This window comes from Tenrec ecaudatus, chromosome 18 (genome assembly GCF_050624435.1).
Source record: "Tenrec ecaudatus isolate mTenEca1 chromosome 18, mTenEca1.hap1, whole genome shotgun sequence".
NCBI classification, from domain to species: domain Eukaryota; kingdom Metazoa; phylum Chordata; class Mammalia; order Afrosoricida; family Tenrecidae; genus Tenrec; species Tenrec ecaudatus.
The window spans coordinates 4848037-4873310 of NC_134547.1; the positions used below are offsets into that span (position 1 = coordinate 4848037).

The 25274-nt window shown below is 42.5% G+C and overlaps 1 protein-coding gene and 1 pseudogene across 1 annotated transcript; one reads left to right on the top strand and one right to left on the bottom strand.

The window, feature by feature from the left end:
- Positions 1-237: 237 nt before the first annotated feature.
- Positions 238-16294, bottom strand: LOC142432617 (vomeronasal type-1 receptor 4-like; annotated as a pseudogene).
- Positions 16295-20850: 4556 nt separating this feature from the next.
- LOC142432285 (vomeronasal type-1 receptor 4-like) lies at positions 20851-21762 on the top strand. Its single transcript, XM_075537422.1, has one exon. The coding sequence runs from the start codon at positions 20851-20853 to the stop codon at positions 21760-21762; it is 912 nt and encodes a 303-aa protein (XP_075393537.1).
- The last annotated feature ends 3512 nt before the right edge of the window (positions 21763-25274 follow it).

Sequence of the window (25274 nt, forward strand, 5' to 3'; positions counted from 1 at the left end):
AAATTAGAAACATATTCTGCCTTATATGCATATACCCTAAATTCCCTCTCCCCCTCCCCCCCACACACCACACACACTTCCACATATACAAATGTACGGTTGTGTGTGAGTCTATCAGTTGTTTGGATGGATTGTTTCATATGTGTTTAGATTCTGTCTGCTTCAAATAACTAACTCCACCTTGTGGATAAGCATGGATGCTACATAATTCTGGTGAGACACAGAGGTTTCTGTTTCTCATCCGAGCAAACAGAGTCTGGGGACGCTAGATTCACTGCTCAGGAGGAGAAAGCGACTGACAGTAGGGAAGCAGTCGGCACTCAGTGAAGAGAAGTTGAGCATCCACCAGACTCGATTTCTGAAAAGAGCCACACACACTTGAAAGATGGAGGAGTGGGAGTAAGAAGATACAAAGGTGCTTACAAAGACCAGGATGGTTTGTGTGGCTCTGGTCTCAGGGGAGGACCTGGGGGAGACTTTGTTCCTGTGAATGTGTTGGACCGGCTGCTTGTGTCTGTACAGGATGAAAACCATGGAGCTGCCGGCCCAGATCATGAGCCCCAGGGAGAAAACCAGTGCAGAAAATATTGAGATTTTTGTTTGTTATGGGCTATAAAGCACGGCAGTAAACAAAATACATTTTCCTTGTGATGGTTTCATTGCTCCAATTGCTAGTCATGTACATATGAACCATAATGTTTGCCAGCATATGAAGGGTCCAGCAGAGGAATAAGGAGAAGTCAATGCACCTGGGAGCTTTCACCTTCAGCTCTGCCCATGTGGACTCTCCAGGACTGATGATAGTGACTTGGAAGATACTCAAGAGGCACATGGTGCCAATGGATACTCCTGTGCCCACTCTGTGAGCATAGAACACCAGCTTGCATCTGAAATTATTGAGGAAACCTTTCCATCCAAATGCTGCCATTGTCTGGGGGGAATTCCTCTAGAGCAGCGGTTCTCAACCTGTGGGTCGTGACTCCTTTGTGGATCCAAGACCTTTTCGCAGGGGTCATCTGATTCATAACAGTAGCAAAATTACAGCGATGAAGTGACAATAAAAATAATTCTATGGTTTGGGGAGGAGGTCACCACAACATGAGGAACTGTATTAAAGGGTTGAGGCATGAGGAAGGTTGAGAACCACTGCTATAGAGAGACTGACTAAATAATTAGCTATAGTCAGATGCTTGAGAATCAAGTCTATGGACCTTAACCTGTATTTAATCAAGGAAAGGAAGACATAATGGAAAAGAAGCGAAAAACTCTCCAGGCGACCAACTCTAATCTGTGCTAAGTAGAGCATTTCTGTTGACAAATCCCTGGAGTCCATTCTCTCCCTTCGTTGTGACTGATGCTTGTCTGCAGAGCCAGAGGGTTCTGCCTGGGAAGATGAGACAGGGGCCTTGTTTATAATGTTAACCAAAATCCACTGTGCTTGACCTATCATCAATACCCACCTGAAAACACTGACTTAAAACTTTTAGGGTCTTTCTTTCTTTCCAGAGTTGAATTAAAAAAACCTTACAAGAACACTTACAATGTCGGAATCCCTGCTACAAAGGCCACATGAGTGGTAACTCCTATATCCTTCCCAAACCTATAAGGCAGACCATAATAATACAGTTGGCAGGGGCATTAGACAGAGAGAAGGTAAGAGGCTTATAAGTTTACCTTCTTCTTAGGGACAAAGAGGTGACTAGAGGCAGGCCGGCTGGTAACAAAGCTCAAGCATTTTACTATATACAAAAAGAAGCAGCTGTGTTCTTCAAAGAGACCAGCCATCTGCTCAGCTGTGATTTTATACCCGATCATTCGGTTTTAGATTGTAATCATCTGTTTCATAGCATGGCTTTTCAATAGTCTGCTTTTATGTGAAAAAATTTATTCTTAAAAAAAACATTTTATTGGGGGGCTCGTACAATTCTTATCACAATCCATCCATCCACCCCCAAAGATTAATTCCATAGACTGATATCTACAATAAATAAAGCTTTCGACATCTTCTTCAAAGCAGAAGCACAGTTTGCAATATTGACCAACCAACCAACAAACCAAACTCACTGCCATCAAGTTGATGATGGCGGCGTGGCAATGGTATAGGACAGAGTACAACTGCCCACTCTGGGTTTTCCCAGACTGATGACAGTGACCTAGAAGGTACTCAAGTATACTATAGTGTAGTGCTGGAGAAACCTGGCCTATCACTCGTTGGCAAAGACTCTTTACTTTCTGACCAGAACAAAAGTATAATGACAACTATCACAGGGATTATTGAGCATCGTTTGCTTATGTTTTAAACTATGGGACATGAAACACTAATGTTGAAAATAATAGTATATTGTAGAAAGTGACTTAGGATTGATATTCCTATTTACGACTATCTGAGGGAAGTGGTGGTGTGAGAAATTCAGCGAGGTGCTAACCACAAGGCGCGTCTACTATCTGACCATGATCAGTCTACTCTCAAAGATTGACAGCTGGGACATCTCAGGGAGCAGTTTACTCTGCCCTACAGGGTCGCTATGGGTTGTTGTCAACTTGATTGTGGTGGCTAAGCAAAACTTCTGAAAATGAGGCCGTGCCTGTGGAAAATTTTAACATGCTAGACACATATGCAGTGAAATCTGAAAGGCATGAACTCCTCAGGCATTTTAATGAATTAAAAAAGTAGATTTTTATATTACTATTTGTTGATTTAAAAAATAGATTTATTTGGGATATACTTCACATATTATAGTTTAATAATTCAACCATACTAAGATTTGTGCCATCACCACCACAATCAATTTCAGAACATTTTCTCCTCATAGTCATTGTTGGAGATCCCCATTTCCCCCATCCTCCCCCGCCACGCCCCTACCCAGTTGTTGTCTCTATAAATCTATCTATCCTGGATTTCTTACACAGAAAATCACCTGAAACAAAATACAATCCCAGAGGAAAGATCACGAACACATTTGAGCCCCGCAGCTGCCTTCTGAGCCCCAGGAGGGATGGTAACAGCATCTTTCCTGTAAATGCTGTTCCCTCAACCTCTACCAGGACCACCAGTAGACCACGTGGGCTTCCAGGAGCAATGCCATCGCGTGCCCATGAACGCTGCCTGAAAGCACAGCTCCAGGGAACGCCCGGGGCCCCGGCAACCACATCTGCAAAGGATTCGTGATTCTCACAGCTTGGCCTTGTGTCTACCTCTGGCACACGACGCTGACCGTTAGCTCCCCTGGACTGTGAGTCCAGTCACCAATTGACCACGGACTGATTTTGCAAGCAAGGCAGAATAGGGACTGAGCGGGGGTGGGTGGGGGAGAAGGGGTGTTCTCCCCAAATGCCTGCATAAGGCTACAATAAAGGGGCTGCAGGGAAATCAGGCACCCATTAGACACCTATGGAAAAATGCAAACCAAGCATGCGCAGATTGAGGACCATCTAAGCGCAGGTAAAACTAAATCTAGCCTCAGCATAGGCCAGTGGTTCTGAACCGTCCTAATGCTTTGACGCTTTAATACAGTTCCTCATGTGGTGGTGACGCCCCAGCCATACAATCATTTTTGTTGCTACTTCATCACTGTCATTTTGCTACTTTGATGAATCAGGCGACTCCTATGAAAGAAGTCACCAACCCCAGGTTGAGAACCGCTGGCCCAGGCCCATGACATCACAGAGATGCTCTTAAACTCGGCCAAAAAGGTCATTCTATACCCTCAGCCACGCCTCCCCAGCCAGTGGGGATACAAGCTGGCCACGGGAAGGCCAAGCTCTAATTCAGGTGCCAGCTGCAACGGGAGGGTGAGATTCCTCCCACATGGGGCCCATTCAGGGCCTGCAAGCTCTCTTGGTCCCTGGGATTTCCAGCTTCCACAAGCCTTCATTCTCCTCTTCCGATATTCTTTACACATGGTTTTTCAGGTTCCCATGTGAACTCCCTTGCCATTTCCATGGCGGCCTTGTATGCTTTCCAGAGACAGCGAGTACTTACTGAGACTGTCATGCCTGAAACCCCCCTTCCCCTCATAGAAGTCACTTGGATTACAAAGGTGCTTCTCACTCGGGAATGCTTTCAGCGTTGCAAAGCAAGAGCCCAGGTATCCCAATCCAGAAACCGAACAATTTCAGAATAACAGTCCCGCCATCCCCAAACGGATGCCCACAAGTTCGCCGAGATTCACAGGGAACCCACGTGGGTCAGGGCAGAACTGCTCCGGAGCCTTTACTTGGAAGCAGATCACCAGCCCTGCTGGGTGAGTGACAGAGCACACTCTTGTCTTAAACCCTCGCAGGTCCCTCAGACTACTGCTAAGGTGCAAGACGACACGTATTCCTGTGGACGGTACGTCATCGATGGTTTCCATACGAGGAGGACGTCAGGGCTGTACATGGTGCAGGTAGAAAGAGTATTTTTAAATAAATATTGGACCTATCCTAGTGGGTCTTACATCAATCGGGGTTCATAGTCTGAGAGCACTTCAACCCCGTCTCCCTGGCAGCGTGCAAACCCGAGTTCTCAGTTCAGATCCAGAGATTGCCTTTGGCCTGTGTTCTCAGAGGGACTGCCCAAGGCTAAGCTGTTCACAATGTGCTGTGGCCCGTGTAACCAGCAGGTGGCAATAGATTTTTTAAAAATGAGAACCTAGGGGCAGACCGGTAGTGGGCGTTTTTCTGGGAGGTAAAAGCGCGGGGACCATCCTTTGTTTTGCATAGTTTGGTCACTGATGGACTTGTGTGTAAGGGTAACAGGAAGGGCGATGACGCCCGTGGGGTCAGGTTGTCTGGTCAGGGATGGCGGGTTAGTAGTCCATTCGAGTTAAGATGCTTGTACCAGATCAAGAACACACAGTTCTGGGGGCATTTGTTCAGAGGAAAGCTCAAAGGGTGATTTTTAAAAAATTATTTTATTGGGGGTTCGTACAACTCTTATCACAATCCATCCATTCATCCATCCATCCATGTGTCAAGCACATTTATACATTTGTTGCCATCATCCTTTTCAAAACATTTGCTTTCTACTTGAGTCCTTGGTATCAGCTCATTCCCCCCCTCCCTCCCCCACTCTCCCTTCCTCACAAACCCTTGCTAATTTATAAATTATTATTCTTTTTTCATGTCATACACTGTCTGATGTCTTCCTTCACCCACTTTTGTCCGTCCCCTCAGGGAGGGAGTTATATGTAGATTATTGTGATTGGTTTCCCCTTTCCCCCCCACCTTCCCTTTCCCCTCCTGGTATCTCTACTCTCATTATTGGTCCTGAAGGGTTTATCTGTCCTGGATTCCCTTTGTTTTTAGCTCTTATCTGTACCAGAGTACATACTCTGGTCTAGCTGGATTTGTAAGGTAGAACTGGAATCATGATAGTGGGGGGGTGGGGGTGGTGAAGCATTAAAGTACTAGAGGAAAATTGTATGTTTCATCGGTGCTATATTGCACCCTGACTGGCCCGTCTCCTCCCTGCGACCCTTCTGTAAGGGGATGTGTAGTTGCCTACAGATGGGCTTTGGGTCTCCACCCAAGGGTGATTCTTAAAGAGATCATTACTGCTCCCAAACTCTCAGCATTTTCTGACATATAAGGTGCTCCCTTCTCAGGTTCTGGTTTATTGCTCTCCAATCACCTCCCCAGGAAGGGTATCTGACCAATTTTAATAGGGAACTTTTCACCTCTTTGCCGCAGTCATCCTCTCCTGGCTCCCAGACATTTCATTTGGAAGCGCCAGGGGCAACGGTGTTGTAATATCAAGACCAGAATTAAGCGTGAATCTCATAGGAAGGAGCCAGGTTAGCCAGGCTGTGACTCAGAGGGTGTGCCCACTGCACTGGCCTAAGGAGTCTGTTAAGAGAAAGAAGAAAAAAGAAAAAGAGAGAGAGAGAGAGAGAGAGAGAGAGAGAAGGAGCTATCCTGCCCAGGAATGGTCGGCGTGACTCTCAACTTTGAACATGAAGTCCATGTACGCCTCACTGCTTTCATTCTTTGTTCTTCTCAAGCCCATTGTTGTTGGCTCCCATTCCCCCATCCTCTCCTGCCATGGACTTAGCCCTGACCAATCCAGTTACTATGCTAGCAATCTATCCATCCTGGGCGCATCTACAGAAATTCGCACAAATCACAAGCAAGCAAATTCATTCAAAGCAAAGAAACAAGCAATTAAAAAAAAACCCATCAACATTGACTAGACAAAACATAAGAGAAGCTCAAAGAGAAATCAGAAAATGTTAAAAACTGAAATAATATAAAAATGAGTCCAAGGGGAAATCAAATGATAGGATATGACACTTTCCCCTAACTACATCCGCCATAATCAAAGTTACGATGCTCTCTTCTGAGAGCAAGCCTATTCCCATCCCTACACTATGTTCACTTCCTTCCTTTTCACATTGCATTGGAAAAATCCAAAAGAGGTCACATGTTTCTGGAAAGAGTCACAGGCATTCACCAAATTACCTAACCCAGAGTGGGGACAAGAGGAGGTGGAAACGGTGGACTCACACTGAGGGTCAATTTGGAGTAGGTTTTGTGATAAAATGCACCCCAGCCAGAGTGCAAAGGATCCCACATGAAAACTAAGTCCCTCGCTTTCTATTCAAATCAGACTCCTGAAGATTTTCTGCTTCCAGAGCAGTCTGTTCCTTAGCATTTTCTCGGCTGTGATCTCCAGGCCTTTCCTTCATGGTACTGTTGAGTGAGTTCAAACCACACACTCAGGTTTGTAGACAAGTGTTGGCCCTTCGTAGTACCAACGCATCATCAAATGACCCAGCAAACTCTAACACCTGGAACACATTAGTGTTGCAGGGTCATAGTTAGGTGGAGCTTAGCTGATTGATTTCTGAAATCATCAGCAATGATGAGGCTGGCTAGGCAGCTTAAAGGGGATCTCAGGGGTCCTTCTGTGAAGAGAGGGAGTCGTCTTTCCTGAACAGGAGAGCAAAGGAGGGTCTTAAATCAGGCTGCAGTGGTTGCCTCTGCACAAGAAATAGAGTCAGGACCAGCCAGTGTCTTGCTTTCAGTCAGAGTCTTCATAGACGAGGCTCTTACTCTTGGTTTCTAAGTTAGTGGCCGAGGCTGTTAGACTCTTGTTGTTTGGTGCTGTGGAGTCAGTTCTAACTGCCAGTGACCCTGTGCTCACTGTGAACCACTGCAAGGTCCCGCACCAGCCTCACACTGTCATTGTGCTTCAGTCCACTGTTGCAGCCTCTCTTCTGGGACCATCCTCTCTTTCACTGCCCATCTACTCTCCACCGCACGGTGTCCCTCTTTCAGGGACTGGTCGCTCCTGATCACATGTCCAAGTACAACGAGACCAAGTCTCGCCATGATTTCTTCTAAGGAGAATTCTGGCTGTACTTCCTGCAAGACAGATTTGTTGGTTTTTTTTTTTTTTTGGCTGTCCATGGTACTTTCACTCTTCTTTGACGGCACCACACTTGTTGAAATCACGTTGATTAATTTTCTTCAGGCTTCCTTATTTGACGGCTCTCTTTTGCACCTGCCTATGAAGTGATTGAAAATACCATGGCTTTTCTCCAGTGCTCCTTGGTCTTCAGAGTAAGCTCCTTGAACTTCAACACGTCTAAGAGGTCTTCTGCAGCAGATTTACCCAAGGCAATGCATCCTTTGAGCTCTTCCCTGCTGCTGCCATGAGCACAGCTTGTGGGTCCAAACAAGATGAAATCCTTGGCAAGTTCAATCATTTCTCTGTTGATCATGATGGTACCCATTGCTCCGTTGAGTTGAAGTCCATACCGAAGGCTGCAGTCCTTGATCTTTATGAACAAGTGCTACAAGTCCTCCTCATTTTTAGCAAGCTGGTTGTGTAACCTCTATATCGCAGGTTGTCAAGAAGCCTTCCTTCCATCAATTCTGATACAGGATACTTCCGAAATATAGTCCAGCTTCTCTTACTGTTTGCTCAGCATACAGATTGGTGAATGGATACAACCCTGGTGCATACCTGTCTTGATTTTAAACTACGTAGTATTCCCTTGTCTATTCCAACAACTGCTTCTTGGTCCATGCACAAGTTCTGCATAAACGCAAAACAATGTGTTCTGGAATTCTCACACTTCTCCTTGCTATCCGTCTGTTATGATTCACACAGTCCAAGGCCTTTGCTTAATCAACAATGCACAAGTAAATGCACATATTTTTGGTATTTTCTGCTTTGAGCCAAGATCCATCTTATGTCAGGATTGATAACCTTTGTTCCATGTGCTCCTCTGAATCCTGATGCTGAATCTAGATTCGAATGAAGATACAACAGCTGAGTGTATGGAATCAGCATAAAGACCCTCACCTGTGTTTCACGTTAGCTTTCCTCCCCACTGGGCACCTTCTTCACACCTGAGTTGATTTTATGACCTTTCAAATGGATGGTTGTTGCTCTTGTTGTTTTACACACAGAGGAAGGAGTTTAACACTCGAGTGAGTCAAGAACTGCAGCAAGATTCGGCTACCTCTTGAATAGGTACATGGTGAATAGAAAGGGCTAGAGATGGCGAGCACTGTTGGAGGTCAGGACACCGGGGAGGCTTTGCAACCTGAGATGTGTGTGTGTGTGTGTGTCTCCTGCTCCTCATTGAATCTCTCCAGTATGGAGCAGACTAAGTGTCTGTGCTTTCTTTCCTTCTGTCTACTTGCACCCACACATGACCCCAGTGCCCTTGATGCTTTCTTCCATCTCTGCATGTAGCGCTTCTCTTCCCACGGGACCAAAGAGAAAGATGACCTAACCAAACCGCCTGCTTTCAAAGGAAGGGCAAAAACCTGAGCGTCTCTACTCCCCCACCCTCCCAAGAAGGATAACTTAAAAAAAATCTAGATAGCACCCCCAAACCAGGGGGAGTTGGAAGGAGATCCAGTCCATTCTAGAGAGCAAGGCACGTGTTGGCTCCATCCCCTTGAGCTGAGGCATTTTGACTCTGCAAGACCCCATCAGTGTGGAATAGACCTGTTCCATTGGATGACCAGCAGTGACCTCCCCGGAGCTACGGGGTGGGTTTAAATCCGACCCTTCTATTATTTGTCAAAAGCCCTTACATGCTGGTGCCACCAAGGAGCTCTAATATTATATTGATCAGGCAAATAATTGTCCCTTTATCCCTTTGAGAGCTCTGTTACGATTGCCGACACTGTCGCATAAAAATCCTTGAAAAGATGGTCCTGAACAGAAGTTGGTAAAATACGTGTGCTAGTCTGGGTACTTTAGAGAAACAAATCCGCAGAAACTCATATAAGAGAGAGTTTTATATAAAGGTTAAGTGTGCATCAAGAACACATCCCATCCCAGTGCTGCCCAAGCCCACAAGTCCAACATTAACCCATTAACCCATATGTCCAACACCAGTCCACAAAGTCCTCCTCCATCTCACAAAACAGACGCACGGATGCCGACTGCAGGAGGAAAGCTGAGTCAGTGAATGTGTAAGCATCTCAGTGCTGGCAGGGGTCTCCACACGGACGCTCCAGCACCCAAGGTTGCATGGGGCAAGTCCATGTGGCTTCTCCTTGGGGATGTCATGCAGGAAGTCAGCCTTGCCAGCTGAAGCAGGGAACTGGCTAAGGCAGCTGCACCCTGGTGCGACCATCACAAAGGCGAGGCTCACTGAGCTGTTTATCCCTCTGCCCTTCAATTAACCCCACATGTGTTTATCGGCCAGGTTGGCACAATAAACTAACTACCTCAATACTTGAAAGATAAATAAAATGCAAAACCCATGGAAGATTTCTTCCCAGTAGGGGGCAGCATTCTCTTAAGAATGAGAATACACTACAGGAAAAAGGCTCACTGAAGAATTTTTGACACCTGAATTCACCTTACTTAAGTGATTCTGTGTGAGTGTTGAAGACGGAAAGACGTAGAAGTAATATAATTACCAGCAGGTTTGACAGACAAACTAGTTCAAAGGATGAGGCTATGATAGATGACAACTAACAAGGAAAGATGTGTAACTCAATGTTTTCTGAATAAATGGACATTTATGCATTTACTGGAACTGAGTTAAATCACTAGCCATCTATTCATGAGCTGATTCTTTTTTTCCCAATCATTTTTTGTACTACAATACAAATTCTTTATTATGAACCAGAATGCTTGGTATCATCTTTTACTTTCTTCTTAAATCTTTATATTGGGGACTCATACAACTCTTTTCACAATCCATTGTGTCAAGCACATTTGTACATTTGTTGCCATCATCCTTCTCAAAACATTTGCTTTCTACTTGAGCCCTTGGTATCAGCTCATTTGTTCTCCCTCCTTCCCCCACCTCCCTCCCTCACAGACCCTTGATAATTTATAAATTATTATTATTTTTCATATTGTATACTGTCTGATGTCTGCCTTCACCCACTTTTCTGTTGTCTGTCCTCAGGGAGGGGGTTATATGTATATAATTGTGATTGGTTTCCCCTTTCTCCCCCACCTTCCACTTCCCCTCCTGGTATTGCTACTCTCATTATTGGTCCTGAGGGGTTTATCTGTCCAGGATTCCCTGTGTTTCCAGCTCTTATCTGTACCAGTGTACATCCTCTGGTCTAGCTAGATTTGTAAGGTAGAATTGGGGTCATGATTGTGTGTGTGGGGAGAAAGCATTAAAGAACTAGAGGAAGGTTGTATGTTTCATTGGTGCTATAGTGCACACTGATTGGCTCATCTCTTTCCAGAGACCCTTCTATAAGGAGCTGTCCAGTTGCCTACAGATGCACTTTGGATCTCCACTCCGCACTCCCCCTCATTCACAATGATATGATTTTTTGTTCTTTGATGCCTGATACCTGATTCTATCGACACCTCATGATCATACAGGCTGGTGTGCTTCTTCCATGTGGGCTTTGTTGCTTGTCAGCTAGTTGGCCAATCGTTTACCTCCAAGCCTTTAAGATCTCAGACGATATATCTTTTGATAGCTGGGCACCATTAGCTTTCTTCACCACATTTGCTTATGTACTGTCTTTGTCTTCAGCAATTGTGTTGGAAAGGTGAGTATCATAGAATGCCAGTTTAATAGAATGTGTTTTGCATTGAGTGGAGGCTCAATGTCCATCTGCTACCTTAATACTAAACCTATAACTATATGCCCATATATGTATTTCCCCATCGTCATATATAAATACATTTACATATGTACATGATTGTATTTAGACCTCTATAAATGCTCTTTGCCTCCTAGTTCTTTCCTCTATTTCCTTTTACTTCCCTTTTGTCCCACTGTCATTTTCAGCCTTCATTTGGGTTTCAGTAATTCCTCTTGGTTACATTGCCCTTGATCAAGCCCTACCAGGTCTCCTACACCCTCCTTGCTGTCAATTTTGGATCACTTGTTCCCTTGTCCCTGGGTTTGTTAATACCCACTTCCTGTCCCCTGCCTCCCCCTCTCCCATGTCCCCCCTAGAACTATCGGTCCCATTGTTTTCTCCTCCAGATTGTTTATCCAGCCTATCTTATCTAGATAGACTTGGAGAGGTAATAATATATACACACACAAAAATACAGAGCAAAACAAAGCAACAAAAGAAAACAAACAACAACAACAAAACCAAAGACACACGCAAAAAAAAATCTATAAACAGTTCTAGATCTGTTTGTTGACCTTTAGGAGTGTTTTCTGGTCAAGTCTGATGTGGTGCCATGCCCTCCTCAAAGTCTATTTTTGGTGTTCCCTGGGGACTTCATTGCTCTGCTCCCCTTGATTTTCTGTGGCATGCCCTGTTTCACATTGGTGTGGAGGGGTCAGATTGGGTGCAATCCCCCCACTGCATCTTCAGTGTTGTCCTTCGTAGCACTATGGGTCATTGATGGATGTTGTGTCTCGTAGTGGGGCTGGCCCTATAGTCCTCTCTGTGCATTGGCTACTCTAAATAGGAATATCATCCTCAGGGCTTGGTGGGCCAGGACGTGTTCCACTCTCTCTTCCTCCCCTTCATTTGTTCCTGTGTGCTCATAACTGATTCTAAATGGTTTGAGGATCTCGTTTTTATAACCTAGTGTTGGCTGGAGAAAACAAGGGGGAACAACTTTGTGGTTTGAAAATATGAAAATATCTCTTAAATTGAACAAAACCCATTTTCCTTAATAAAAAATTTTTAAACAAACCCTATTTTTTTCTAACAAAACTCTTGAGGGAGATTACAAATTAGGTGGCATTATAATTAGGAACTTGTCAAAAGACACATGGATGACAGACAAATTGACCTATAGATAGACATACATAGATACAGGTATATGATAGAGATTAAAAGAATGAAATATTTGGGGAGGGAGAGGAAAAATGAGGAGCTGATAACAAGGACTCAAGTAGAAAGCAAATGTTTTTAAGAATGATGATGGCAACAAATGTACAAATGTGCTTGACACAATGGATGTGTGTATGGATTGTGATAAGAGTTGTATGGGCCCCCAATAAAGTGATTTAAAAATAAATGAATATAACTCCTTAAAAACTTTTATTGTCATGAGCTGAGGATTACAGAGTTGATCATCAGTTTAACATTCAGCAATTCATAACCACAGGTTTCAGCTCTCCCATTGCATCCAGATCAATGTGCATTGCCACTCCCCCTCTCTGTGTCCCCCTTTCCATTCTTCTCTTTTTCCTAAGCCTCTGAAATTTGTCCTTGGGGAAATGCTGCCCTTTTGCATTTATACTGTGGATTATTCTAAGAAAGGGGTGTGCTCAGTTCCAGACTTGAAGAGAGATGAAGGGCCACTCTCACGTAACTTTTAGTTTTATATAACATACAACTTTTAAAGAGCTTGTGTTATGTAGGAGTCACCACTGTGGAATCTGATCATGGGCTAACATCTTTACTCTTCACACACCCATGAGGTAGCATTGCTGTTTCTTGAAAAAACAATGATGAGAACTCAGGCACAGACACGGCAAGTGGTTTTACTCTACTCACATACTAGTTACAGACTGAGTGGTACTTGAACCTGGCTCAGCTGATTTCAAAGCAGAGTGCTTCACCACCAAACTCTACTAACCAGCCTTGCCCTTCCAATAATTGGGATCGGTCTATAATTTTGTTTGGATACCTGGTCACCTTATTTTATATTGACTGATGGTGACAAGTTTCTGTGACTTCCTGTCCTGCAGAGGAATGCCAAGTCCAGTGGAGGGCACTGGGTTTGGGTTCCTCAGGGCTTCAGGGGATCTCTCTCTCTCTCTCTCTCTCTCTCTCTCACAGAGCTAAGCTAACATCTTATTACAGCACAGAAGAGATCCACTTAAAAAGCATGAGATGTCGACAGGATTGGTAAACAGGAATCAGAAGACCCCAAACCAACAAACCAACCAACAAGCAAAAGACCATATTGTTGAGAACAAGGGGGTTTGGAGCAGAGACCCCAAACACATCTGTAGACAATGGGACCCTTATAGAAGGGTCACAAGGAAGGGATGAGTCAACCAGGGCTCAGGAAAGCACAATTAAAACACACAATATTCCTCTGGTTACTCAAGGCTTCCTCACCCCCCACTATCATGAACCTAGTCCTGCCTTTCACTGCGGGCTAGACTGGAGCATTGACACAGGTACCAATAAGAGATAAAAATTCATGACACACAGAATCTAGTAACAAGATTGGGAGTAGTGATACCAGGAAAGTAGGGAGAAGGTGAGGAGAGGAGGGGAGGAAGGGGGAGCCTATTGCAATGATAGACACATAAACTCCCCAACCCCAGGGGTTGAACAACGGAAACCATGGGGGAAGGGAGACAGCAGTTGGTGTAAGAGATGAAAATAATAACAATTTATAATTTATCAAGAGGTCAGGAGGGTGGGAGTGGGGGAGGGAGGGAAAACGATGAGCTGATACCAAGGGTTCAAATAGCAAGAAAATGTTTAGAAAATGATGATGGCAACATATGTATAAGTATGCTTGATACAATTGATGTATGGATTGTTATAAGAGCTCTAAGAGCCCCCAGTACAATGATCTTTTAATAAAAGTATTTTAAAGTAAAATGTTGAACAACTTAAAAAAATAATTTTATTGGGGACTCGTCCAACTCTTATCACACTCCATCCGTCCGTCCATTGTGTCAAGCACATTTGTGCATTTGTTGGGACGGCTCTTTTAGAAAGGTAGGAGTGAAAATCTTAATTTAGAGTGGGATTTTGCTGTAGGTCTAAATCACATGATTCAGATTTGCTCACAACTCCATTTTCCTGGGGTTCTTGACCATTCTGTATGACGTTGAAAATAACAAATACCATCAATGGGAGAATGTTAACACGAGGAATATAACATAGATACGAAAACTCTACTGAAGTCGGTTGTCCAGTCAGTTCCGACCAACGGCGACCTTGCGTGTGTGTTTGAGGAGGACTGAAGTCCATTGAGTTGTCGAGGCTGTGCCCATTCAAAAATGGATCGACTGGCCTTTCACAGCGACTTTGGGTGGGTTCAAACTGCCAACATTTTGGTTAGCAGCCAAACTGTTAGCATCGTCCGTAATTGTTTGCGTCATCCCAGGATCAAAATCTATCTTTACTAAGAAAATGTCCCCATAGTAACAGGATTAATCATTTCTTAGGATGAGTGCATAGGATGCTGGGGGGAAATGGAGTGCTCGTAATATGAGAAAAAGAAAGAAGACATCATTCCCAAAATGACTGTAGTCATGATCACACAGCTTTCAAAAATCTGACCAAGCCATCGAATTTTATGGTATGTGAATTATATGTCAATAAAACTGATTTGACACAACTGACTGCCATTTGGCTGTTGATTTGTGGAGTGAAGGAACACAGGGGGGGGGGGGGACTGATTTGAAAAGAAAATGTCTCCAGAACACAGTATGTAAATATTGAAAGAAAGAAAAAGCCACAGAACAAGTGGCTTTTAAAATATAGTATTTAAGTAAATGGAATGCATAGTTTTAAAAGATTTGTAAGGACGTAGGCCCAATATGAATAGTCATTTCTAGGGACAGTGTTTGCTATTGGAAGGTGTCAGAAGTGCAGGAAATAACTCTTGCTCAGTTATTTCAGAAGTATGTGCAATTTTACCTTAAACAAAGGTATGAACCATGCAATGGTGACTGATTGATGGGTAGTATCTAGTGTCATCTTACAGTGGCAGCATTGTTGGTATCTTTTAATGTGATGCTTGTACACAGTTGGTGCAATTGGTGACCCTGAATTGCTCACCTGAATAATACTGAATTGACAAAGGCAATGCTATGCACCTATTTATGACAATCATGGAGAAAGATGTAGCAGACTTGTTCTTCAACTCCATGAGGTCCAAATCCGAGTTAAGTCTGTAGTTTCTCTGCCACATGATGAACATTTCAATTACAATAAATTCTACAGAAGAGGCATCCAATTTGCAACTACATTTAGTTGGATGGATGAGTCCAGGTTACATCGTGGTCTGTCATTTATACATGAATAATGTATAACTTAATTACTGAATAATTATGTTTATCATCTGATTGAAAAGGCAGAGTTTACATTTCACAGGATCATTTATTCTAGTCCATATAATTCTCTCTTTTGCTTTTAGTTGGCATATTGATTGGTTATCTATTGTTGTTTTTAATAACATCGGGTTAATCCCAAATCACAGAGATCCGATGTACAACAGAATGAAACACTGCCTGGTCCTGTGCCATCTTCACAACGTTCTTATGTTTGAGGCTATTGTTTCAGCCGCTGTGTCAATCCATCTCCTCGAGGGCCTCACTTTTTCACCACCCCTTCATTTGATCAAGCATGAGGTCCTCCAAGAATTTGTCTCTTCTGATAACCAATCCCAAGTACATGAGACAAAGTTTCACCATTCTCACCTACAAGGAGTATTTTGGGTGGGCCATGGTGGTACAGTGTTTGAACTCTTCTTTAAAATAAATAAAACATGAAAAACCCAGGTTTATGTCATAGCTATGGGGATGACCCAGGCCATGGAAATGACTCATATCTAGGCAGGATAGTGTTCTATTGTGTGTCAGATAGCCACGGATCTCTGTCCACTCAGGGCAGCTAGGAATGGCAACAACAGATGCTTCAAATATATGGCAGAGAAAATTGGATGGTCTTCATCCCAAATTTACTTCCATGTCATGTTTATGATAGTGTTCTTTAATTTGAGAATTCTGTTGGGCCATTTTTCTTTGGAATGGGTATAAATGTGAACCTCTTCCAGTCTTACCGGCATAGACAAGGAGTGAGTATTTCCCAGTGCTTTGTCGGCTTGTTGAAACATTTCCATTGTTATTCCATCCATGCTTGGAGCTTGGTTTTTGGCCAATGCCCCCAGTGCAGCTCGGACTTTGTCCTTCAGTACCATCGGCTCTTGATCATATGCTACCTCTTGAAGTGGTGGATTATTGGACAGTCCTCTTTAGTACAGTCACCCTTTCCATCTTCTTTCAATGTCTCAGGCATTACTCTGTATCTTATGCACAGATTCTTTCAATATTTCAACTAGAGGCTTGAATGTTTTCCTTCAGTTTAAGATACGCTGATGGTGTTCTTCCTTTTTGGTCCTTACACATTTTATTGTCACACGTTACTTGGTTCCCTCGAACTGCCCTCCGTGACTTCTGTTCAGCTCTCTGCCTCCATCGTTTCTTCAGTTTGCTGTAGCTACTCCATGATGAAAAGCAAGATACAGAGTCACTTCACTTTTCTTTTCTTTTTTAACAATCATTTGCTTTCTTCATAAATGATGGTCTTGAGGTCACCCCACCTTTCCGTTGGTCTGCTCTAATTAGTGTTCAATGCATCAAATTTCTCCTTTTTATAAAGATTATTTTATTGGGAGCTCTTACTCCCAATATCATAACATTCCATAGTTCAATCACATCAAGCAGGATTATAGCATTGCTACCCCAATTAGTTTCAAAACATTTTATTTCTTCCTGAATTCCTGGTCATCAGCTCCTCTTTATTTCCTCTGTGCCAACCCTGCTCCCCATGAACCCTTATCTATCTATCTATCTATCTATCTATCTATCTATCTATCTATCTATCTATCTAACTATTGTATCTTACACCATCCAATATATTCATTTGCATACAATTCTGTTGTTCACTACACCCAGTGGGGTTATACAATCATTAATGCTATCAGCTCTTCCTTCCCCCAACTTCCCACCCCCTCTATTCTGGAACCCTCAGGGTTCTAATTCTCATATTTGAGATGGAAGGGGATGTGAGGATGAGCAGTTTGACCACCCGGCTGCCATTGGCCGAGGATGTCCTTGGAAACTCACTTAGCTCAGTATCCACAGCCAAGACAAGACAAGAGCTCTGCTTTGGATCCCTGGCCTGCTCCAGATCTCGGACCGGCTCTGCATCTCTGTTCTGCTCGCAGCCTGCTATGATCGCCAGCTAGCAGCCACATTCTCTTGATGTTCTCTCAAATCTGTTCTCGAGAGGTCCTTGAAATCGGGGTGGGTTATGCTCAGGGTCATATTTTGGCTCTTGTGGAATTGTTTGAATTTTCTTCAACTTCAACCTGAACGTACATATGAGCAATTGATGGCCTGTTCCACAGTTGGATCCTGTTCTGGTTTTATCTGTGGTTATTGAGTTTCATCATTATTTCTTCTCACAGATGTGGTCAATTTGATTTCGGTGTATTCTACCTGGAGGAGTTCATGTGTAGTGTAGTTGAATATTTTGTTTAGTGATTGTTTGTTTTTAATGTTAGAGAGCCCTTTATCTAGACAGTCGTTCTTCCTGTGGGTTATTCTTCATTTCAGTGTTTCTACTTCTGGGGTCATTAGTGATAAAATATACATTCATAAAAATATACACATTGATGGTAAACAAGCAGCCATCTAGCTCAGAAGTAACAAAGCCCACATGGAAGAAGCACAACAGCCTGTGTGATCACAAGGTGTCAATGGGATCAGGTATCAGGCATCAAAGAACAAAAAAATCATATCATTGTGAATGAGGGGGAGTGCAGGGTGGGTACCCAAAGTCCATCTTTAGGCAATTGGACATCCCCTTACAGAAGGGTCACAGGGAGGAGACGAGCCAGTCAGGGTGCAGTGTAGCAATGATGAAACATACAACTTTCCTCTAGTTCCTAAATGCTTCCTCCCCACACACTATCATGATCCCAATTCTATCTTACAAATATGGCTAGACCAGAGGATGTATACTGGTGCAGATAGGAACTGGAAACACAGGGAATCCAGGATGGATGATCCTTTCAGGACCTGTAATGAGAGTGGCGATACCGGGAGGGTGGGGTAGAGAGGGGAAACCTATTATAAGGAGCTACATATACCCTCCTCCCTGGGGAACAGACAACAGAAAAGTGGGTGAAGGGAGATGCTGGACAGTGTAAGACATGACAAAACAATAATTTATAGATTATCAAGGGTTCACGAGGGGGAGGGGGAGTGGGGAGAGAGGGAGAAAATGATACCAGGGGCTTATGTGGAGAGCAAATGTTTTGAGAATGATGAGAGTAACGAATGTACAAATGTGCTTTATACAATTGATGTATGTATGGATTGTGATAAGAGTTGTCTGAGCCCCCATTAAAATGGTTATACACATACACACATCTACTCATTCCAATTAATTTGCAAGTCATTGCAGAGGTGGTTTCTAATAGGCTTAATATAAATCCAAGGTACCAAGTTCCTTCTCTTACTCCTGTGGAAAAGCTCTCTCTGCTCAGGGCCTTTGCATCCCCCTCTGTCTTTGTTTACAACTTGCCCAGGTGTGTTGTTTAGGAACTCAAGATGAAAAAATGAGTGTATATATATATTTGGGAAGGAAGCCCAGGTTCATTGCCTGCCATTCATGTGTCAGATCTCAACACTTCCTGCTTCTCCTATGTGCAGCCTCTTCTGCCTCCGGGGTCATGGGAAAGGAAGAGCACGGACTGTCTTCAAAGAAACCAACTTTTACAAGCGAATGCCTACTGGGACCTCAGGCAGGACTCCTCTCAAAACCACCTTTGACATTTCTCATTATAAACTTGTAATTGTTCCTGAGAATTGGGATCTAGAAGAACGGGTTTTTTTTTTTTTACAAATACTCCCTACTGCCCAATGGTGGGTCATTGAAACTAGAGGTGAAGTGACAATTGCAGTTCCTTAGGGAGGCGAGGTCACAGAAGTACACATATTTAGTTCAGGGGCTGCCGTCATCCTCTTACACATACAGTGACTCTCATGAACTTCACACTGAGCCCACTGGCCTGGCAGCAGCAAGGAGGGAGGTGAGTATTTCCTATTTCAGTCTGAGAGGCAAAGTCTGTAAGAGAAGGAGACTTACCTGGGTCTTGACAAGAGATCACATTGCAATAAGGAAACCTTCTGGGTCCAAAGCTAACTGAGAGTTCCAGAGGAAGAACTAAGTCATAAGCTTCAGCTGAGCTGGAACAGAGAGATGGAGATCCTAGGCCCTCCCTCAATTGCTGATGTCTCCTACTGTCATTCATTGTCATCCTCAAGAATGGTGACTTTTGTCATTTACTCCTAGTGATCATGAAGCCTGAACTTTATGGTGTTTGAACAGTGTAGACCCGAGCTTGATTAACTGTTCAATTGTCAGGGTTATTAAATGTGTACCTGTAACATCTCCATATTTCTAATGCAGGATGAAATCTACGTGAAATTCTGAATCCTGTGGCAAAATAGTGTATCTGCATGACTTTTTCCAGAAGAAAAATGTTTTCTCTAGTGGAGATGATAATTTTGTCTTTCCATACAACATCCATGGTTTGTTGATGATGGGGAGACTGTTTCCATCTTGAAATTAGGAAAGCAAGATTTGAGGAAAAAGTAAATTTTTATGAATGAGTTTCATACAACAGCTGCCAGACCCATGGATATTTAGTTTTATCTGCTTGAAAAATATTCTAATATCAATTAAAAATGCAACACTTGAGTTTATAATATATAAAGATGTTATCTATTAGAGATTTCAGTTTTTCAGTCATGTCCAATACGTGAAGCTATTTTAAATGTTTCTCATTACTGCTAATACTTTTCCTTAACAACCAACTGTGAGAGTATTAAGTGAATATAGTAGTTATTTTATTTCAAGCCTCCACTTTTTAATCTGATGTTTATTGGTGTTACATGCCCCATATTTAGGGCATGATAGGAATTTTCCAGTAACTTGAGTGTTACATGCCGTTGTATTTTGTTCTTGGAATTAAAGCAGCTATGTCATTCTGTTTGCATCCTAATATCCACACATTTAGAATTTATTAAATGCAACCTTGTCAGAAGGAAACTTACTGTAGTAATCTAGTGCGGTCAGTGAATTTCTGTGTTATTAAGTTCCCCAAATTTATATCCATGATTGATATCAACACATGAAATACATTTGAACACAACAATGGAAACTCGTTACAACAAACATTATAAAATGTCTTCCACATCAAATAAGTGGCAAGGTGAACAAACAAAACTAAAGTCCCGTCTGGGTGACTGGAGAAGAAACTTGGTGGCTGGATCATGGTGGTGAAACACAGTCTTTGAAACCAGCTTAGCTAGCTTCAAATCCTCCTCTGCCTCGAAGTAGCTTGTGGATTTAGACAAACCATCTACTACTCGCTGTGAAAGTTCACCTAATCGTTATAATGAAAGCAATACTGTTTTCTGTATCAGAGTTTTGTGAAGAATACAGTAACCACATGCATGATGTACAAAAGAGTGATTGCCACATAGCAAACTTTCTTTGGGCTATGAAGGAATCCTTTTAATGAATGCAATATTTTAAGTTGATTTTTCTGAGTGGGAATTAATAGTAGAAAGTAGAAAATATTGTACTTTCAGAGTCATCATAAACAAGGAATATGTCTCACTTTCCCACTTATCACCCCCTGGCTTGGATGACCCATAGCAGTCCCTGGGAACAGAGAGAATGTCCTCTAGAAACTGGACCCTAGGAATAGCTTTCTTATTACAAACTACGGCTGGTATCCTGGGGAATGTTTTTCTTGCTTTCTATCAGATCATAATTAACTTGACTAAATCAAGGTTAAGGGCCACAGACTTGATTCTCAAGCATCTGACTGTAGGCAACTGCTTGCTCATTCTCTCTAGGGGAATCCCAGAGACCATGGCAGCTTTTGGCGGGAGAGATTTCCTCAGTGATTTTGGATGCACAGTTGCTTTCTATGTTTACAGAGTGGGCAGGGCTGTGTCCATGGGCAGCACCTGCCTCTTGACTATCTTCCAGGCCATCACCATCTGCCCCAACACCCCCAGATGGGCGGCCCTCAATGTGAAAGCTCCCAAGTACATGAGCTTCTCCTTATTTCTCTGCTGGATCCTGCAAATGCTGGCAAATATTATTTTGCCCAACTATGTAACTAGACAGTGGAACTATAAAAATGTCACCCTTAGAAAAGATTTAGGATATTGTTCTATCCCTCGTGGCAAAATTCCCGGCTCACTGAATGCAGTGTTGCTTTCTTTCTATGATGTCAGTTGTTTGGGACTCATGCTCTGGGCCAGTGGCTCCCTGGTTTCCATCCTGCACAGACACAAACTAAGGGTGCAGCACATTCATAGGAGCAACCTTTGCCCCAGATCTTCCCCTGAGACCAGAGCCACTACAAACATCCTTTTGTTGGTGATCACGTTTGTAACCTTCTACACTCTCTCCGCCATCATGCAAGCTTTTGTAATTGTTTTTAATCATCCCAGTAGGTGGATGCTGAATGTCTCTGGACTAATCAATGTGTGTTACCCAACTGTGAGCCCCTTTGTCTTCATGAGCAGCGATTCCAGTGTCTACAGACTCTGCTACTCCTGGATAAGGAAGACATAACTCTCTCATTCTATGCTTTTGCAGAAGTTCTAGTGGCATAGAGGGCTACCCTTGGGGCTCCTAACCACAGGATTTGTGGCACAAACCCACCGGCCGCTCCTGAGAAGAAAGATGAGGCTTTCTGCTCCCATAAAGCTAGGCAGTCCTGGAAACCCACAGGGATGGTGCTGTTCTGTCCTATGGGGTGGGCGCGAGTCACAATCATCGAATTGTCTTGATACCAGCAAATTTTTGAGATATGTATGGTTTTGCCAAAGGCTTAACTGTTTGCTTATTCAACACACAGAGTCCAAACACTTTTGAAACTATCATAGCATAAGAGAATAGTGGTACCCACCCATGTAAACCTGTGTGTAAATAATGTGTGTGCATGTGACAAGATTGTAGGCACAGTGTGCAGTTTATGTTTCTAATTCATGTACTGTTTTCTCCCCCTGTACGTATTGTTTGAAAAACAATTCTGTATTTTGCTCTTTTCGTGGGAAATGGAATTTTAGTTACTTTTTAGTTTTAAGCATTGAATCCAACTATCTTTTCAAAATATTTATTACTTTCAACTTCCATCCGTACAACCTAAGGGTAAAGTGTCCCCCCCCAATCTTTTCACTTCTTAACTTAAAATTATTCGGGCATAAATTTAAATGATTTATATAAACTTGGATCATTGAAGATGCATTTAAATTTTATTTGCATTATTATTTTACAGATACATTAAATTTACCTACTTTTGTCCCTCTTCCAATCATGACTCAAGGGTACTTCTTGATCTTTTATTGAGGCATAGATAATTTTCATAGCTTATGTATTTTATTGAAGTGAAATTATACAGCTTGAACGCTTTTATATTTGTTCTTTAATTTCCATGTGTCAATTTCTGTGTAGTTTTTGAGCATTTCTTTCTTTTTATTTTGTGGTTAAAATATGGTGATGGAACATTTTTCCTTTCAATGACCTCCACTCGTCAGTTTAGTGACATCGCATATGCTCATCCTTTTGTTCAGTTATCCCCATTCTTGAGTCTTTCAATCTTCCCAAAGAGAAAGTCAGTGTCTCCAATCATTGTGTGTTTTTTCCCAATTCTTGTGTCTTTTATCTTCCCTCCCTCTCTCTTTCCTACCCCTGACAACCACTAATAAACTTTGATAACAATATATTTGCTTATTCTAGATATTTCCTACATAATATTTGTCATTTTGTCACTGACTTATTTTGCATAAAGGTTTGAAGTTTCATCCATAAACCTGTCAGGTATAAGAACTATTTCTTTTCATAATTGGGTCACCTTTATATTTGGATGTTATCATTTGTTCATTGGTGAAGTTGATGAATAACAATGTGTGGACTTCAAACAATTATTTAATGTATTCTATGTGTACTAGTGTTATTTATAATTTTTCTTTACAATCCAAACTATTAGATCCCTTTCCATAGCCAATATAACACAAGGAAATATCTTTCCTTTTAAAACAGTTTTATTGGCACACAATTCACACAAAGAATTCAATAGTTCATGCATATTAAGGAAATTTGTACAATCATTGCCACAATGAATTGTAGAGCATTTTCTTCTAAATTTTACTCACTGTTTTTAGCTCTCCACTTTCCCCACAACCTCCAAACCCCCAGGAAACCATTAATCAAGTTAGTGTCTCTCTAGATTTACCGATTTTGAATTTCATACACAGGAAAACATCTTTTAATAAAAAAAACTCAGAAAAGCAACATTAGCAAAGTAAAACAGAGGAAAATCTCAACAGAAAAGAAGGAAGAAAACATTAACAATGAAATCAAATATATATGGGTCAACATGGAGATTAAGTGATAAGGTGTTAACTTTTAACCTGCCTGCACCTGCAATAATCCACTTTCCAATGCACTCCGCATGATAGGAAGGCTGCTCACATCCCTTGACCATGGTCCGAGGGGATTCACCAGGGGCTTAATCCATGTGTGGACCCTGCGGTCAGAGTTTCAGCTTCCACTGTCATCGATGGCCTTCTGCACACCAAGTGTTCTCCACTGAAGCTCTGATGGCATTCCCTTCTTTTGATTTTATCATTTTCAATCTTGGATCACACAGGCTGGTGTGGGTGTTGTGAGGCGTCCTTAAGTCCATTTCCTGTATTTCACACAGGGGTGCTATGAGGGGGAACGCAATTAGTGGCACCCAACAATAGGAGTTATATTTTTTGTATGTGTACTCACCATGCATGTGTTGTGCATGCATGCACATATGTGTTTATGCGTAAATATGTGTATATATACACATATATATACCTTACATTTATTTGTTGTGTAAAAACGATGTATTTTCTCTCTATATGCATATATATACATATATATATATATATATATATATATATATATATACATATATATATATATATATATATATATATATATATAGTGTGTGTGTGTGTGTGTGTATAGGAACACAAAGAAGCCCCGACAGTATAGTGGGTTGCTAACGACAAGGTCAGCAGTTTGAAACCACTAGCTGCTCCAAAGGAGAAAGTAGAGGCTTTCTTTTCCTGTAAAGATTTACAGTCTCAGAAACCCCCAGGGAGAATCTTACCCTGTCCTATAGAACTGCTGTGAGTCGGAATGAACTCATTGACAGTGAGCTTGAGCTTTTCACAGACACACACCCAAACTGCACACGTATCAATATTGTGAGGTTCAAAAGACCAGGTCGTTATACATAATTGAGGTAGTTAGTTTATTGTGCCAACATGGCCGAAAAACATATGTGAGGTTAATTGAAGGGCGGAGGGATAAATGGCTCAGTGAGCCTTGCCTTTCTAGTTCTCGGGTCTCTTGATTTGTGATGGTTGGACCAGGGTGAAGCTGCCTTAGCCAGTTCCCTGCTTCATCTTGCAAGGCTCACTTCCTGCAAGACATCTCCGAGGAGAAGCCACATAGATCTACCCTGATGCTGGAGAACCCGTGTGGAGACCCCTGCCAGCACTGAGATGCTTACATCATCACTGATTCGGCTTTCCTCCTGCAGTCGCCATCATTAAATCTGTTTTGTGAGATGGAGGAGGACTTTGTAGGTTGGTGTCAGACATATGGGTTAATGTTGAGCTTGGGGGCACTGGGTTGGGATGTTTTCTTGATGCACACCTAACCTTTATATAAAACTCTCTCTGATACATGAGTTTCTGTGGTACCCAGACTAACACAATAATCAATATTGTCTGTTGAGGACACAGAAGTGGCCTAGAGCCCAGACACTTGGAACTGCTATGTCCCTGACACCAGTGAGTTCTGGACTCTAAAACTCGACCCATGGCATTGCCTCTGAAGTTGATCTGGGACACTGCTGTTGAAGTAGAGCTACATTTGGAGGCTCTGTGATCAGGCAAGGTGGGGGTCATTGCCGTTAGTGCCTATATCCACTTAGCTTCTTCTCCATCAGCCTAGCTGCCTATTTCCAATGGCAGGTCAGTCAGGACCCTATGGAAACAAGCAACACACTCATTGGAATTTGAGGTCAGAGTCTAGAGCAG